This window comes from Mustela nivalis (assembly GCF_964662115.1).
Source record: "Mustela nivalis genome assembly, chromosome: 8".
NCBI classification, from domain to species: Eukaryota; Metazoa; Chordata; class Mammalia; order Carnivora; family Mustelidae; genus Mustela; species Mustela nivalis.
The window spans coordinates 67243896-67259989 of record NC_139027.1 but is presented as its reverse complement, the minus strand read 5'-3'; the positions used below and the strand labels follow the sequence as shown (position 1 = coordinate 67259989).

At 37.3% G+C, this 16094-nt stretch overlaps 1 protein-coding gene across 4 annotated transcripts in view; it reads right to left on the bottom strand.

Annotated features, from left to right (window-relative positions):
* Positions 1-16094, bottom strand: part of ASB3 (ankyrin repeat and SOCS box containing 3) — a 105786-nt gene that overhangs the window by 62302 nt on the left and 27390 nt on the right. For all 4 annotated transcript variants that reach the window (XM_082743610.1, XM_082743607.1, XM_082743609.1 and 1 more), the window contains exons 2-3: positions 14979-15187; positions 4465-4623 (exon numbers count right to left, since the gene is read on the bottom strand). In XM_082743610.1, the coding sequence (XP_082599736.1) occupies positions 4465-4623; positions 14979-15174 (355 nt within the window). In that variant the 5' untranslated portion in view covers positions 15175-15187. The remainder of the gene's footprint in view (positions 1-4464; positions 4624-14978; positions 15188-16094) is intronic.

The following is a 16094-nucleotide window of genomic DNA, read 5'->3' as shown; positions in this document are numbered from 1 at the left end:
TCAGTTTGTTGCCAAAGAAACTAAGTAAATCCTGTTACTAAAAATAAGTGATTTAAAAAGCTATTCACTGGTTTGAATTATCTTAGCAACTGTTCTTTCAGTAACATAAAAAATTACAAGTTAACGATATACTAAAATAGAAATCACTAAAACTGCATCTCTGATTTTCTCTAAATACTTATATAAGTAAGCACAATACTGAATTTCATAAACAGGACTATTATATTTTGAAACTGTAAACTAAAGTACCAAACTAACATTTCTAAAATCGTTCCATGCAATGTTAATGTTCTTTGAGATTTTTCTAAGTGTCCCATAAAGAAAAAGAATATTATGGTCAAATACACTTCAAAATGCCGTTAAAGTTAAAACAAGTGTTGTTTTGGGACACCTGGGTGGCTCAATGGGTTAAAGCCTCTGCCTTTGGCTCAGGTCATGATCTCAGGGTCCTGGAATCGAGCCCCACATCGGGCTCTCTGCTCAGCGGGGAGCCTGTTTCCTCCTCTCTCTGCTTGCCTTTCTGCCTACTTGTGATCTCTGTCAAATAAATAAATAAAATCTTTAAAAAACAAAAAACCAAAAAAAACCCAAGTGTTGTTTTATAACAGGTCTGAGAGACCCTTCCATTCATCAAACAATTTACTAAAAGCCACCATACATCAGGCACTTATCTGGGTTTGGAGGTTACAACAGTGAACAAGAGAAATAAAATGCCTGCTCTCATGGAGCCTTCTTTCTAGTAGAGAGGACAGTCAATTAACAAAAAAGGAAATAAATACAGTACAGTGAGAAGAGCTATGAAGACAAGAAAATGGGGTAAGAGGGCAGAAGACACTTCTCTCTGGATGGACACATTAAGCTACAAAGCAAATGTTTTTTATTTTTCTACATTGGGGAATACAATACAGTACATAGTACTTCCCAAACACAGGTTGATCAGGAGCCCTTTTGTCAATGAAGATCTATTAATTCTATTAATAGCTCATCAAATCAATTCCATAAGTGCTCTTCTAACCAATGTGCAGACAACAGCAGGGTCAAGACTCAAATACAGCTCTTCTGATCCTAAATATGTTTTTATATATTCTTCATCTTTGAAAGCAGAAATAACAGTGCATATCTCAGAATCATCGTGAAAATTATGACATAGTTAATTCATGTAAAACACTTGACATAGAGTTTGGTACATACACTGCTCAATAAATGTTTTAGTTACTATTAGTACAGTTACTATGCACATGTCTAGGGGAATAATATTGCCTTCTTTTAATATCTTTTTTTTTAAAGATTTTATTTATTTATTTGACAGAGAGAGATCACAAGTAGGCAGAGAGGCAGGCAGAGAGAGAGGGGGAAGCAGGCTCCCTGCTGAGCAGAGAGCCTGATGTGGGGCTCGATCCCAGGACCTGGGATCATGACCTGAGCCGAAAGCAGAGGCTTTAACCCACTGAGCCACCCAGGCGCCCCTTCTTTTAATATCTTGAACACTTTATTTTTATCTCTTTCATAGGACCTAATTATGTTCATTCCTCTATATGGTAGATTTCAGGGCTCCTGGGTGGCTCAGTGGGTTAAAGCCTCTGCCTTCCTCTCAGGTCATGATTCCAGGGTCCTGGGATGGAGCTCCACATCAGGCTCTCTGCTCAGCAGGGAGCCTGCTTCCTCCTCTCTCTCTCTGCCTACTTGTGATCTCTGTCTGTCAAATAAACAAATAAAATCTTTAAAAAAAAAAAGACAGCAACCCAAACAGAGGCTGTACATGGCTAGGCCACAATGAAAGCTTACTATGTAGTTGTGTACACAATATCCAAAGTGGGTTACATGCGCATGTAAAAACCAAAAACCAAAAAACAAAAACCTTAGCTAAAAAAGCAATCTTCCCTCAAGGAAATATGAACTATATTACAGAAAGGCTTCCATTAAACATCTTCATAATTATACATTTTACCTATTCAAAATACTTTTATAAATTAACATCACCAGTAATGGGTCATATTCTTCCTGATAAGATGTACTAAGATACCATTTCATTTCTTTGATATTCCTGCCAGAAATGCATAACCAGAATTTTATCAAGAAAACACATCAGAGGGACGCCTGGGTGGCTCAGTTGGTTGGATGACTGCCTTCGGCTCAGGTCATGATCCTGGAGTCCCGGGATCGAGTCCCACATCAGGCTCCCAGCTCCATGGGGAGTCTGCTTCGCTCTCTGACCTTCTCCTCGCTCATGCTCTCTCTCACTGTCTCTCTCTCAAATAAATAAATAAAATCTTTAAAAAAAAAAAAACACATCAGACAAACCCAAACTGAAAAACATTCTACAAAATAAATGTTCTGAATTATTCAAAAATGTTAAACTAAAAAAAAGGTTATAATCATAAAAGATGAAGAGTGAAAATCTGTTCCTAATTATAGGAGGCTAAAGAGACCTAACAACTAAATTTAACAAATGTCCTAGACTGGATCCTGCACTAATAAATTTTGTTGCTGTTATAAAGGACATTAGTGGAACAATTTGCAAAATTGAATAAGAGCTGTAGATTAAATAACAAACCTGTATCAATGTTAACTTCCTGATTTTGATCATCATATGGCGGTCATACAAGACAATTTCATTGCTTTTAGGAAACGCATACTACAGTATTTATAGGTAAAGAAGCATTATGTCTATAATTTAATCTCAAAGGGTTCAGAAAAAATACACGGATAAATACAGAGAAAGAAATAAAATCGTAAAATGAACACAGCGAAATAACAAGATCTGAGGGGAAAGTATGAGTCCTTTGTAGTGTCAGAACATTTCCAAAAGTCTGAAACTATTTCAAAATAAAATGTCTAAATACAAAAGTAATGGGTAACAAAAATGAAAGATGGCAAATAATCACATAAAAAGATGTTCAGTACATTAGCAACCAGAAAAAGTACAAACTAAAACCACAATGTCACTAAAAGCAAAAAAGAAAAATTTGTCAAAGGTAACTATTAGCGAGCATGTGGGACAAGTGAAGCTATCATTACATTACTGGAGGGAGGGAATGCAAGCTGTATCGTCACTTTGTAAGAAACTTCTGAATTGTTTTCCAAACTTAAACATACACTTACCACATGACCCCACAATCCTAGGTATTAATTCAAGAGAAATTAAAACTTACATTCAAACAAATCCTACATGCAAATGTTTGTAGCAATTTACTCACAATCACCAAATACTAAAAACAACTCAAATGTCTATTAACTGGTAAATGGATAAACTGTAGTACATTTATATAATGGAATTCTACTTAGCAACAAAAAGGAATGAATTCTTGATAACACAACATTATGAATCCCTAAAGCATTATGCTAAATGAAAGAAGTCAGCCTCAAAGGTTACATGTTGTATTATGCTATATATATTTATGATATTCTGCAAAAAAGCAAAATACAGGGAGGAAAATAGAGGTTGTTAGGAGTAAAATTTTGGGAGAGGTTGATTAAAAATAGGCAGCATGAAATAAAATAGGCAGCATGATGGAATTTGAGGGGTGGGAGGTGATGGGACTGTTCTGTGCCTTGACCATTACTGTCATTACGCAATTTTATGCACACATCAAAACTCACAGAACTATACACTAAGAAGAATGACTTTTACTATACATAAATTTTAAGTACACATTATGCTCAAAAGAAATAAAGTATTTCCATAGGCACCTCATTTTATTCTCAGTCCAATAAAAACTATGTAGGTACCTATACTCTCATACTCTCATTTTACAAGCAAGGAAACTAAACTATAGTAAATAAATGTACATACAAATTACAAATGGTAGGACCAAAATTGCAGTCCAGATACATTGATTCTACACAACTATTTTATTCTCCTGATTTTTCATGTTCTACTAAATTTTATGGGCCACAATGTCCCTAAAGACAAACAGGATCAACGAGAGGGAAGGAAGAAAAAGAAAACAGGTAGTGGAACTGTGCCCTTTAGAATTTGACCTTTAGTCCTTAAGGAATTAAAAATAGTCCGTAATTGAAGAAGTCTCAATAGTAATCTATATAGGCAACAAATTAAATGACATTAAAGAATTAGCTGGTGATTTCTTCCATAAAACCTCAATTTCTTAATACAAAGAAAAAGCAAAAGCAAATAAAACATTTATAAGTAACCTTACAACTACTGCTACAATTTAAGCTATCCAGTCTTCAGAACAATATTGAGAACAATGATGGTGACTAAAATTCAGAAGATTCTACAACTTTAAGCAAATGTTTGAAAAATATTTCCAGATGCTATTACCGAAGGGTGAAAAACAACAGGGATACCTTTTCAGTTTCAGAATCAAAGAAGTGGCAATATAATATTTGTAAAGGAAAATACTGTAGTACAACAGCTTGAGGGGAAATTAAGTTTAGTTTCTTTAACAAAAAAATTAATAAAAAATAAAAAATGACATCTATACCAAAAACAGCATACTTCACCTAAAAACAGTGGTGTGGTTTCCTCTAAAGTAGTTGCATTAGGATCTGCCCCAGCTTCTAAAAGAATCTGTACAATCTTCCAATGTCCTTGACTTGCAGCAAGATGTAATGCACAGAAGCCCTCAAAAGTCTTTGTCTTAATGTAGTTTTCAGACGAATCTATGTATAAATTAAAAAAAAAAAAGTCAACTGGAAGATATCACTGCTATTTCTTGTGATTAAAAAGCAAAGACACCAAGAAGAATTTAGTGCAATATTAAAATACAATTATAAATGGGAGGTCTGAGTTTAAAACTCTCTAGAAAATTTTTTAAAAAGTTCTACAGGCGTCTTGCTGTGAAAAGCTCTCTGGTATTCTTAACATACAAATTCTGCCCACAAACTCATTTTCTATTCTCTAATTTTTGATGGGTAAGGGAAGGGGAGTGTGACAGAAGTTGAAAGGTAACACAAAAGCAAGGTCTGAAGAGGATGTAGCACCATATATTTGCTTAAACATGATTTACTGAAAAACTGATAAATTTTTTTATTTCTAAGTTTCTATGAGAGAAATGGTCTCATCTCAAGCATTACTTCCTTGTACTCAACTAATAACATGAGGGTAGTTCATATCACAAAAACAGTGTTTCCAGATTAGTCAGAAACTGACCTTTATTCAGATATTTAAAAAAAAAAGGTTAAAAAAATTAAAAAAAAAGGTTAAGACAAAAACCAGGAACATACAGATATATATAGAAACACAGACAGCTCAAAAACACAGAAATCTTGATATTCTAAAGATGCTCATTCTTCCCAAAATAATTAATAAATTTATTACAATTCTAATCAAAATGCCAAAAGAGCTGGCAGTTCTTTGGTTGATTGGTTTTATACTTGGTAAAGTGACTAAAGTTAATAGGGGTAGGAGTTGGCAGGTCAGAATAACAAAGAAGTTAGAAAAATAAAGAAAGCAAGTACTGAGAGGAGACTGGACTTACCCTATATACTAAACCGGATCTTAAAGTTAGAATAAGCAAAACAAAGTGGCATTGACACAAGGGAAGAGGAGGGTGCCTGAGGGAGAAGAGGAGGAAGAGTCAGCAGAAGCAAGAAGAGAAGAGATTATGGCTATGTTCTCTTCCACTGAGAAAGGAGAAAAAGAGATAAGGCTTAATCCTAGCCATTTAAAAATCTCAGGATGGAATGGGACTGCGACAAAAGCATCTAACTGGATTACAAATGGATGACCCATTAGAAAATGGTTCCATCATGACTAGAAACTGTAAGGCTAAAGACAAAAGGAATTGTACATACACAGTGTAGTCCAGTTGATAAAGTTGTTTTTCGCAGGGCAAAAGATTAACAATTCTGAAACCACTATCTATGTACAATAAGATCGAATAAGCAAATGAATGTATGGTAGACAAAGATGGTCTCACTTTTGAGAAGGGAGGTTACAGAGAAGAAAAGAAGAAAGCTAGAATGAACCATATGGTACTGGATCAGAATCCAGATGTCAATAAACTTGGATTTAGCTTTAATACAGATACAGATGGATAGATACAGAGATACTTATAAATATGTGTATACATGTAGGTCATAATAAATATATTTCCTAGCTCTGTCTGCTAAAGGGGCTTAAAAGTAAAGACATGCCAGTAGCCTTAAGCATACTCAGTGCCCAGATCTTAATTTTGAGTACCATTCTCAAAGGAAACAGGCTCTTAAGAAAAAGGCTGATTCCAGGGGTGGCACAAAGAATATACAAAATGAGCCTGGTGCATCTTCCAAGTTCACCAAGTAAAAGAAGTGTTCAAAAAAATAAAACATGGAGGTGGGGAGGTGCCTGGGTGGGCTCAGTCAGTTAAGCATCTGCCTTTGGCTCAGGTCATGCATGATCCCAGAGTCCAGAGTACAACCTCCGCATAGGGCTCCTTGCTCAGCAAGGAGCCTGCTTCTCCCTCTCCCACTGCCTCTCCCGCTGCTGCTCTCTCTCTCTCACATAAACAAAAGCTTTCAAAAACAAAAACAAATACATGGAGACCCATCAAAGAAACACAAGAGCCAATCTGAAAGAGCACTCAATGACAAAAGACAGAACAATCTGAGCAACAAAATCAGCAAAATCATATTCAATTAGAACCCAATGTATAAAGTTAATACATATGAGTCCTGGCATATATAAGTGATTGAATAAATGGAAGAGAGGAGATATTCTAAACATCAGAAAACTTCCATATAATTTATGTAGATATTCCCCCCCCCCAAGGAAAGGAGCTAAATTCCCACTTAGGTGATGGCCACCCTTAGTGATTTGTAAACACACCCATCTTAGGAAAGTGAAATAAAAACACCTGTGCAATTAACTATGAAATAAAGAAAAGGCACTTCTCACTCAGGAGGAAAAATAGTGAAGTCAGTTAACTACTAAATTGAGATCCTAAAAGATTTTACCTATAGAAAAATATAGATACATTTAAATAGCTAACTCTAAAACCACTGGATCAGGAAAGTAAAACGATCTGGGAAACACAGTAGATTTGGAGTTAGAAGATTTGGGCTGCAATCCTGGCTCCACCAATTCTCTATTGGAATAACCTTTGGGCAAATTATTCAAACTCTCTGAAGTACAGGTTCCTTAACAGTAAAACAAAAACAAAACAGCTGGCCTAAACCCTCAATGGGGTTCAACAGAATTACAATAATTATGTACTGTCACAGTTGTTAGAAATTTGGGAAAGTCTCCAAAACATTTTCCCCCAAAACGTCATTTTAAAGATTTATTTACTTAAAAGAGAGAGAGCGTGCAAGTGTGTACACATGAAGGAGGGGCAGAGGGAGAGAACCTTAAGCGGACTCCACACTGAGCACGGAGCCCAATGCAGGGCTTGATCCCACAACCCTGAGATCAGGACCCTAGCCGAAACCAAAAGTCAGATGCTTAACTGCCTGTGCCCCCAGGTGCTGCTCCAAAATATCATTTTAAGAAAACCATCAGGACCCAGTATAAATTGATTTTGGAAATTCCAATAATATCCTGCCCTCCTTAACTGGTATGAGGGAACCAAAGGGATCTTATCTATCTTGGACTGCACTATCAACCACCTCTCTGTCTTCCTTTCCTTAAAAGGATTCTTGGGGAAATAGCTCATAATACTCAGTTTTTAATGCCTTAACCTCCACTTCTCACTGGAAGGCAAAGTAGTTTCTGCTTCTATCTACTTATTAAAATTTTAAACATAAAGGCATTGAAGACTTCATAGTGAACAAACCCATAATAGGCACTTCAGTTCTTTTATAACAACCTGCAAGTTCTTCCGTGGCTGCACTTTCACGATTGGGGTCATGTCTGCTGGACCAATTCCAGCTATCTGATGCCTGTACGGCAATGACAAGAGTTGACTTTAACATTCTGGCAATGATACCACAACCTTGTGTTTCCTAACCCAAAGTGTCCCTTTACTTATAAATAGTAAACTTGCTTACTTGTTTCAGTGAAAGATAATAGACTTTATTTTTCTGCAAAGCCCTAAGAAGGAAAGCAAAAGCACATGGTTTTAAGTAGAGGTTAAATATTTAAGTAGAAGTTAACACAGGTTAAGTATTAAGATCAGAACCTCAACACCTGGGCAACAATTTGATGATGACTAAACAAATAACATGTGCCAATCACAATGAGTGGTGACTGTCCATTTTAGGTAGCTTACGTTGTCACATACTTTGCACAATGTGCATCATCTCATTGTGCTTTATTTAGGAATTCTTTTTTTTTTTAAAGATTTTATTTATTTATTTGACAGAGAGAGAAATCACAAGTAGATGGAGAGGCAGGCAGAGAGAGAGAGAGGGAAGCAGGCTCCCTGCTGAGCAGAGAGCCCGATGCGGGACTCGATCCCAGAACCCTGAGATCATGACCTGAGCCGAAGGCAGCGGCTTAACCCACTGAGCCACCCAGGTGCCCTATTTAGGAATTCTAAGAAAAGGTTGTCTCCAAAGAGAACAGCTACAAGGAGGATACAATGAACATAAGAGAAATGCAGAGATAAGAAAAAGTAAGACCCTGAGTCCTGTTGACATCGTTTCAATAAAAGCATCCAGCAATTCCTAAAGGGACCTACCACTCTTACCCTCCTTTTCTTTTTTTTTTTTAAAGATTTTTATTTAAAAAATAAGTAAGAGAGAGAGAAAGTGAGAGAGTGCACCAGAGGGGTGGGGTGGGGGACAGAGGGAGAAGCAGGCTCCCTGCTCAGCAGAGAGCCTGATGTGGGACTCGATTCCAGGAGACTGGGATCATTACCTAAGCCAAAGGCACATAACCGACTGAGCCAACCAGGGACCCCCTCTTCTTTTTTTTTTAAGTTTTTCTTTTAAATTTTTATTTAAATTCCAGTTAGTTAATATACAGTGTAATATCAGTTTCAGGCATACAATTTAGTGATTAAATACTTATACACAACACCTGGTGCTCATACACATCTTTGTGCAAGCTAGTTTGAATCATTTTTCATTCCTTACTGAAATTTTCTGATTAATATTATGAATAGTTTAGCAGTGTCTATCAATATTTTAACTTTGCATATTTCTTTTTTTAAAAAGATTTTATTGGGACGCCTGGGTGGCTCAGTTGGTTAGGCGGCTGCCTTTGGCTCAGGTCATGATCCCAGCGTCCTGAAATGGAGTCCCACATCGGACTCCTTGCTTGGGAGGGAGCCTGCTTCTCCCTCTGCCTCTGCCTGCCACTCTGTCTGCCTGTGCTCGCTCTCACTTCTCTCTCTATGACAAATAAATAAAATCTAAAAAAAAAAAAAAAAAGATTTTATTTATTTATTTATTTATTTATTTATTTGAGAGAACATGTGAGAGGGAGAGAATCTGAAGCAGACTCTGCAATGAGCCTAGAGCCCAACTCGGGGCTCAATCCCACAACAGTGAGATCAAGATCTGAGCCAAAACCAAGAGTCAGATACTTAACCCACTGAACCACCCAGGCAACCCTGTATATTTTTTGTGCCAGTAACATCACTTCTCAAACTCTATCCTATAGAAACACACACCCATGTGGACAAAGTTATAAGGATGTTAACTGAAGCATGACTTATAATAGCAAAATTTCAGGAAACAAGATGCCTATCAACAGAAGAATGATCAAATACATTACATATACTCTATGAAACACCATGCAACAGTTCTTTAACTCAGAATGAAATGAGGAGCTACTGCAGAGTTCTCAGCAACTGCAGAGTTCTCAGCATAAGAGAAGGACATTAGTCTGACATATTGTAAAATGTTCTGATACACTAAGACTAGACTGTGGTAGGACATGGAAGAAGCAAAAGCAGAAACAGATTTGTTAGAATGCTATTACAGCAATGTAAGCCAAGAGATATGTGGTTCAGTCCAAGATCTCAGTGGTTCTGAGGTAGTGAGAAATGATGTGAATATATGTTACATGTAGTCACACACAGATACACACACACACACACATACACACATAAAGATTTGCTGATTGGGTGAGGAATATAAGAAAAACAAAGTAATTAAAGATGGCCCACAGCTTCTGGCCTGAGCTGGAATGCTGGAATTTTTTTTTTTTTTTTAAGATTTTACTTATTTGAGAGAGAGAGAATAGGAGTGGCGGGGGGGGGGGGCAGAAGGAGAAGCAGACTCCCCACTGAGCAGGGAGCCCAACATGGGGCTAGATCCCAGGACCCTGGGATCATGACCTAAGCCAAAAGCAGACACTTAAAAGACTGAGCCACCCAGTCGCCCCTGAAATGTTGGAATATTTCTAATCTTATAGATGAAACAGAGACACCAAGAAGTTAAAAGACCTAAGACCACACCAATAAAGTGGCAGAGTTAGCAGAACCCAGGTCCATCTGAACACAGCTCTTCATCACTGCTACACTGATCTTTACCTAATGATCTTCAGCATCTGTTATCATACCTAGTATGACAGCATAATATTTTTCTAACAGGAACTAATGAAAAGTACCACGAATTAGTTCACATATTTGCCAAATAAAAATATTTATTGGTGGATATGCTACAGTTAATTACAAGATTTTAAGTGACCTTTAATTAGTAAGTGGTTTAATATCGAATGGCATGATTAACGGCCACTGAAGATCATTATTGTCCTCCAAGATGAAAAAATGCACAAAATCTCAGTACCTATCACATAAACTTCCAGTACAGGAAAGAAGACAAGCAAATCTGTTATTTATATTAATACTTCAAATAGAAAGGTAAAGTGAAAAAAATATACATGTGTATTAAATTTCTAAGTAATCCATACTGCTATTGAATGCTCTTCTCCAACGTGAATGAGAAGACCATGTATGATCCTTAGGCTAGATTCTGGATCTAAACTGAAGAGACAGTAAAGCACAACCTTTCTAAATATCTGAAATGCTTCCATTCTTTTTGTGTAGGCCTGAGCACTTCCATAACTTTAGCACACTAATAAAAGGTATGTTTTAAGAATCTCTGGCAGTTCACTAATATTAAATGAAGGTCAAGAAGATAGAAATTATATAATAAAAGACACTCTATGTACACCAGAAGAGCTATAAAAGATAAGAGAATTATGAATTAAATAAAACACAGTATATAGCAAGTATAAAGAATAACAGAAATGTCATACTTGCTTTGGAAACTTTTAAGATTAACCCAGAATACCAAGTTAACTGGTATAGATATAAAAGATGCTACTGTCAGCAATAAGCAAAAGAGACCTTACTTCACTCCTAAAGACTAAAAACCCCTGTATTTCATCATTATTTTAAAATACATCCTCAGGGGCACCTGAGTGGCTCAGCTGGTTGGCGTCTGCCTTTGGCTCAGGTTGTGGTCCCAGGGTCCTGGGATCAAGCCACACAGCAGGCTCCCTGCTCAGCAGGAAACCTGCTTCTGCCTCTTCCCCTGCTTGTGATCTCTCTCTCTCTCTCTTTCTGTGTCAAATAAATAAATTAAATCTTTTAAAAAATATAATAAAATACATCTTCACAAGGACCCGAGATGCCCTTCCAACAGATGAATGGATAAAGAAGATGTGGAACAGGGATGCCTGGGTGGCTCAGTTGGTTGGATGACTGCTTTCGGCTCGGGTCATGATCCCAGAGTCCTGGGATCGAGTCCCGCATCGGGCTCCCAGCTCCACGGGGAGTCTGCTTCTCCCTCTGACCTTCTCCTCGCCCATGCTCTCCTTCACTGCCTCTCTCTCAAATAAATAAATAAATCTTAAAAAAAAAAAAAGAAGAAGAAGAAGAAGAAGATGTGGAACATATATACAATGGAATATTACTCAACCATCAGAAAGGATGAATACCCACCATTCACATCAACATGGCTGGAACTGGAAGGGATTACGCTGAGTGAAGCAAGTCAGGCAGAGAAAGACATTTATCATATGGTTTCACTCATATGTGGAACATAAAGAGCAGCACAGAAGACCACTGGGGAAGGGAAGGAAAACTGAATGTGAAGGGGAAGAAATAAGAGAGGGAGACAAACCATGAGAGACTATGGACTCCAGGAAACTGAGGGTTTCAGAAGGAAGGGGTTGGGGGCATGGGGTAGCCAGGTGATGAGTATTAAGGAGGGCCCATGTTGTGATAAGCATTGGGTGCTACACTTAACTAATGAATCGCTGAACACTACATCAAAAACTAATGATGTACTACATGGTGGCAAATAAAACATAACAAAAAATAAAATACATACTCACACATAGCTATACCCTAGCTAGACCTTTTACAAAGTAAGCAGCTACTGTTCCTCACTGGTCAATGTTCCTGAACTTGAATCATCCAGGTAAGTTTAAACTGTTATTTTTTTTAAAAGGATCTAGGGACTCCTGGGTGGATCAGTTGGTTAAGCACCTGCTTTTGGCTCAGGTCATGATCCCAGGTTTTTGGGATCGAGTCCCACATGAGGCTACTTGCTCAGGGGTGAACCTGCTTCTCCCTCTGCTTGCTGCTCTCCCTGCTTGTGCATGCTCTCTCTCGCTCTCTGACAAATAAATAAATAAAATCTTTAAAAAATAAATTAATTCTATGGTGAGCACTGTGAATTGTGTAAGACTGATGATTCAAAGATCTGTACCCCTGAAACAAATAATACATTATATGTTAATTTAAAAAATAAAATAAAATAAAATAATTAAAATAAAGACAGGGGATCTGAATAAACTATGGACTTTAGTTAATTTCCAAGGGGGGGGGGATGGGCCATAAGAACATATAGAACATTTTTTAAAGTGACCAATAGGCTATACAGCCTTTCTGCCTCATTCCAGTTTTTTCCTAGTTAATCAATAATCAGATGTGACAGAATTTTGGGCACTAGTTCCAACTACAAAGAACAACCAAGCTCACGGAAGACTGAGAACAAAAATGTAATCACCTAAAACAAGTCCTAGAGCTGCTTCCTGTTCTCTACACACCCTACTTCCTAATCCTGGTATACAAACTACAGGTGAATCAGATTTATCCAAAGTTTGTTTCATAACAGTGAACTCTAATAAAAATACAGTGAGAATTTTTTACTTGACAATTTATATCAACTATTCACGATAGTTAACTACATGGGGGTATCTTAGCCTCCTAAAACATCAAGCATAAAAAAAGAATAATCATTAAAAATGAAAGTGACCCTTAAAATTTCTAACAGAAAACACAGATGACTTGAACAACCCATTCAAATACATTTAGTCAAAAGCATGCCTAAGTTTATTCTGCATCTATACAAAAAACTGTAACATAAACACTACTAACCTGCTGTGGGGAGAAAAAAACATTGGGATTGACCTTTTTAACTAGAAAAAAGTATTTAAATTCATGCTTTTATTTATCACTAGTCTGGGAATTCAAGCTAGAGAATTAACTTCAAATTCTGAAAACTGCATATCAAGTTTTTAAAATTTAAGGCATAAAGTCTATTTTTCTACTACCTTCTAAGAGTCAACTATAACAGACTCTAGAACATGGGCCCAGCAGTCAAATGAACCTCCTGTATTATTACTGGGGGAATTTAGCCTTGCCATCCCTCATTCCTTAAAACAAAACAAATAAAAATCAATGCTCCCCAAAAATGGAAGAATTATTTTATTTCCTAACCCATCAAGCCATGAGTTAGTAATTCTGATGAAATATGGCACCAGAAGTCTAAATTTTGAGTAGCTAAATTTTGAGTAGCATGCTTCACTGACTGTTACAACAGAGTGTTAACATTCAATCTCAGTTAAATTACCTAGATGTTAAAAATGTTTACTTTGATTAAAGGTTGGAAGCATGCTATAGTGAAAAAAAGTGGGCTTTAGAATCAGAAAGAAATGGGTTCTAGTTTATTACGTAATCTTTGGATAAGTCAACTTCTCTGAGCCTTGGTACATATTAAACAATGTAAATCAAGTACCTAGTACAAGGACTATTAAAAAGCAATACTCACTCACCATTATCCCCATCACCCCCACCCACCATCTCCTGTCACAATCTCATTTAGTCTTTTTTACTGAGCCCTTTTCTCAGTAGTGAGCTGACAAATATATCACTGGCTCTCAGAAAGGGGAAAAAAGCTCAAATTTACAGCTTTGGTTTACAGTACCGGTTGACCTCTGCCATGTAAATATTCCCACCTGACTGATCTCAGGTTACAAGCATGAAGTCAACTGAAGACAGAATTGGAAAGAGATGCACAATAGCACATGGCTACTCTCTGTCTCATTACCCTTTTATTCTCCCCACAATACTTTTATATTTTGAAATTATCTTGTTTAAATGTTTAGGTGTTGTCTGTCTCCCCTGATAGGAATTTAAGCACCATAAAGGCAGGGACCTTGTCTATCCTCTTCTCTAATGTGACCTCAGATTAAAAAAAATAATAATAAAATACAAAAAGTAATTGGAAAGAGTCCTGAAATTAAGAAAACTGAAAAGTACTAAAAAAAAAAGACTAATTCAACCAAAGCACACACACCCTCAATTCCAGTAACATTGTTCCTTCTGTTTGGAAAAGGAAGAAGGAATAAACATGACTAGTAACAACCAAATGCTTAATTAAAAGAGCTCAGACAGGGGTGCCTGGGTGGCTCAGTGGGTTAAGCCACTGCCTTCGGCTCGGGTCATGATCTCGGGGTCCTGGGATGGAGTCCCACATCGGGCTCTCTGCTCAGCAGGGAGCCTGCTTCCCTCTCTCTCTCTCTGCCTGCTTCTCCGTCTACTTGTGATTTCTCTCTGTCAAATAAATAAATAAAATCTTTAAAAAAAAAAAAAAAAAGAGCTCAGACAGTAAAAATGGGCCAGGCACAGCAAGTTACGTATCAAGGACAACATTTACAGATATCCAGCTGAAACACCATACTTATATAACCCAAGGCAGGCAATCTTACCATTCTTAATAATGCACAGGCAGTTCTTTTATGAGTCAAAGAAAAAGAAAACAAACACTACCGTTAATAAATCATATATTGCCATTTTTTTGTTTTATTAATCCAGCTTGTAGGCCCAGCCTCCCATACCTTGAATTTACTTTACCTGCATGAATTAACATCCGTAAACATTCTACAGAGTTGTGATAAGCTGCTTCGTGAATTGGCATCCATCCCCTGTTATCAGCAACATCAACGCTACGTCCCTTTTTGAGCAGTTTTCTTAAGACTTTAACATTGCCTTCTCTGGCAGCAAGTCCAACGGTGGAGCATGTGTCAGAGTAAGCCTCTGTAAAATCCATTCTTTTGACCAGTCTACAAAACAAGGCAGAAAGAAAACACTATAGACAATAAAACAACACGGCACTCCTAGAGATTAGCAGATCGAAGCAGGCCTGTCCTGCATCTGTCACAAGACCGCTGTGGAAAATCCTGAGGTGGAGAAAGCAACCTGTCAAGACACAGCCTCTTCTAGAGCCTAAACCATGAAGTGTCTTTGGGGAACTGGGATTCCTTGGAATGCTCTTATTAAAGATATCAAGAGAGTTTCAAGTGTTCTATCATTCCACTTCTGGAAATGTCTGAGCAGCTCCTTCCTGCAAGCTTCTGCTCCTGTTCATATCCGCCAAAGTGCCTTCACTGGAACTCTGTAGATGAAGGAGTTAAACACCTGCAGTTAATCCCAAATGTGTACTCTATTACATAGAGATGGCCATTTAGCTAACAGCAATGCTCAGCCTCAAGAATTAATTTGCAGTCCTCTCCAGGAAAAAGCTAGACCCAAAAAAGCTAGAAAAGGAATGAACAAAAGGGAAAAACAAAGATAAGTAAAAACTGTAGTTTTTCTTCTGGTCCTTTCCAAAAGAGACTAACATTCATGTTCTCTTTCCTTGATGAAACAGTCCCACTGATGGAATATATTGAATATACTGAAATGAACAAGAGCATCACAAAAGATGAGTCTAGCTTTCCTATACCAGCCTAGAAAGTTCTTGACTGCATTAGTGCCTCTTCCTCATCATCTTCCTCTAAAGTTCATTCTATGTTCCCCCATTATAGCTCTCAGTATGATTCTCACAAAGATAGTTTCTTGTTAATTACACTAGGATGCTAAGGTTCAGGATTCTCAGGGGAAGAGTTACCTCCCAAGGGGCAATCCTTCACAGTAGCACTCCTAGCCCAGCCTTCCTGATTTTTTCTAATGATTTTAGGAGGTGGTTCT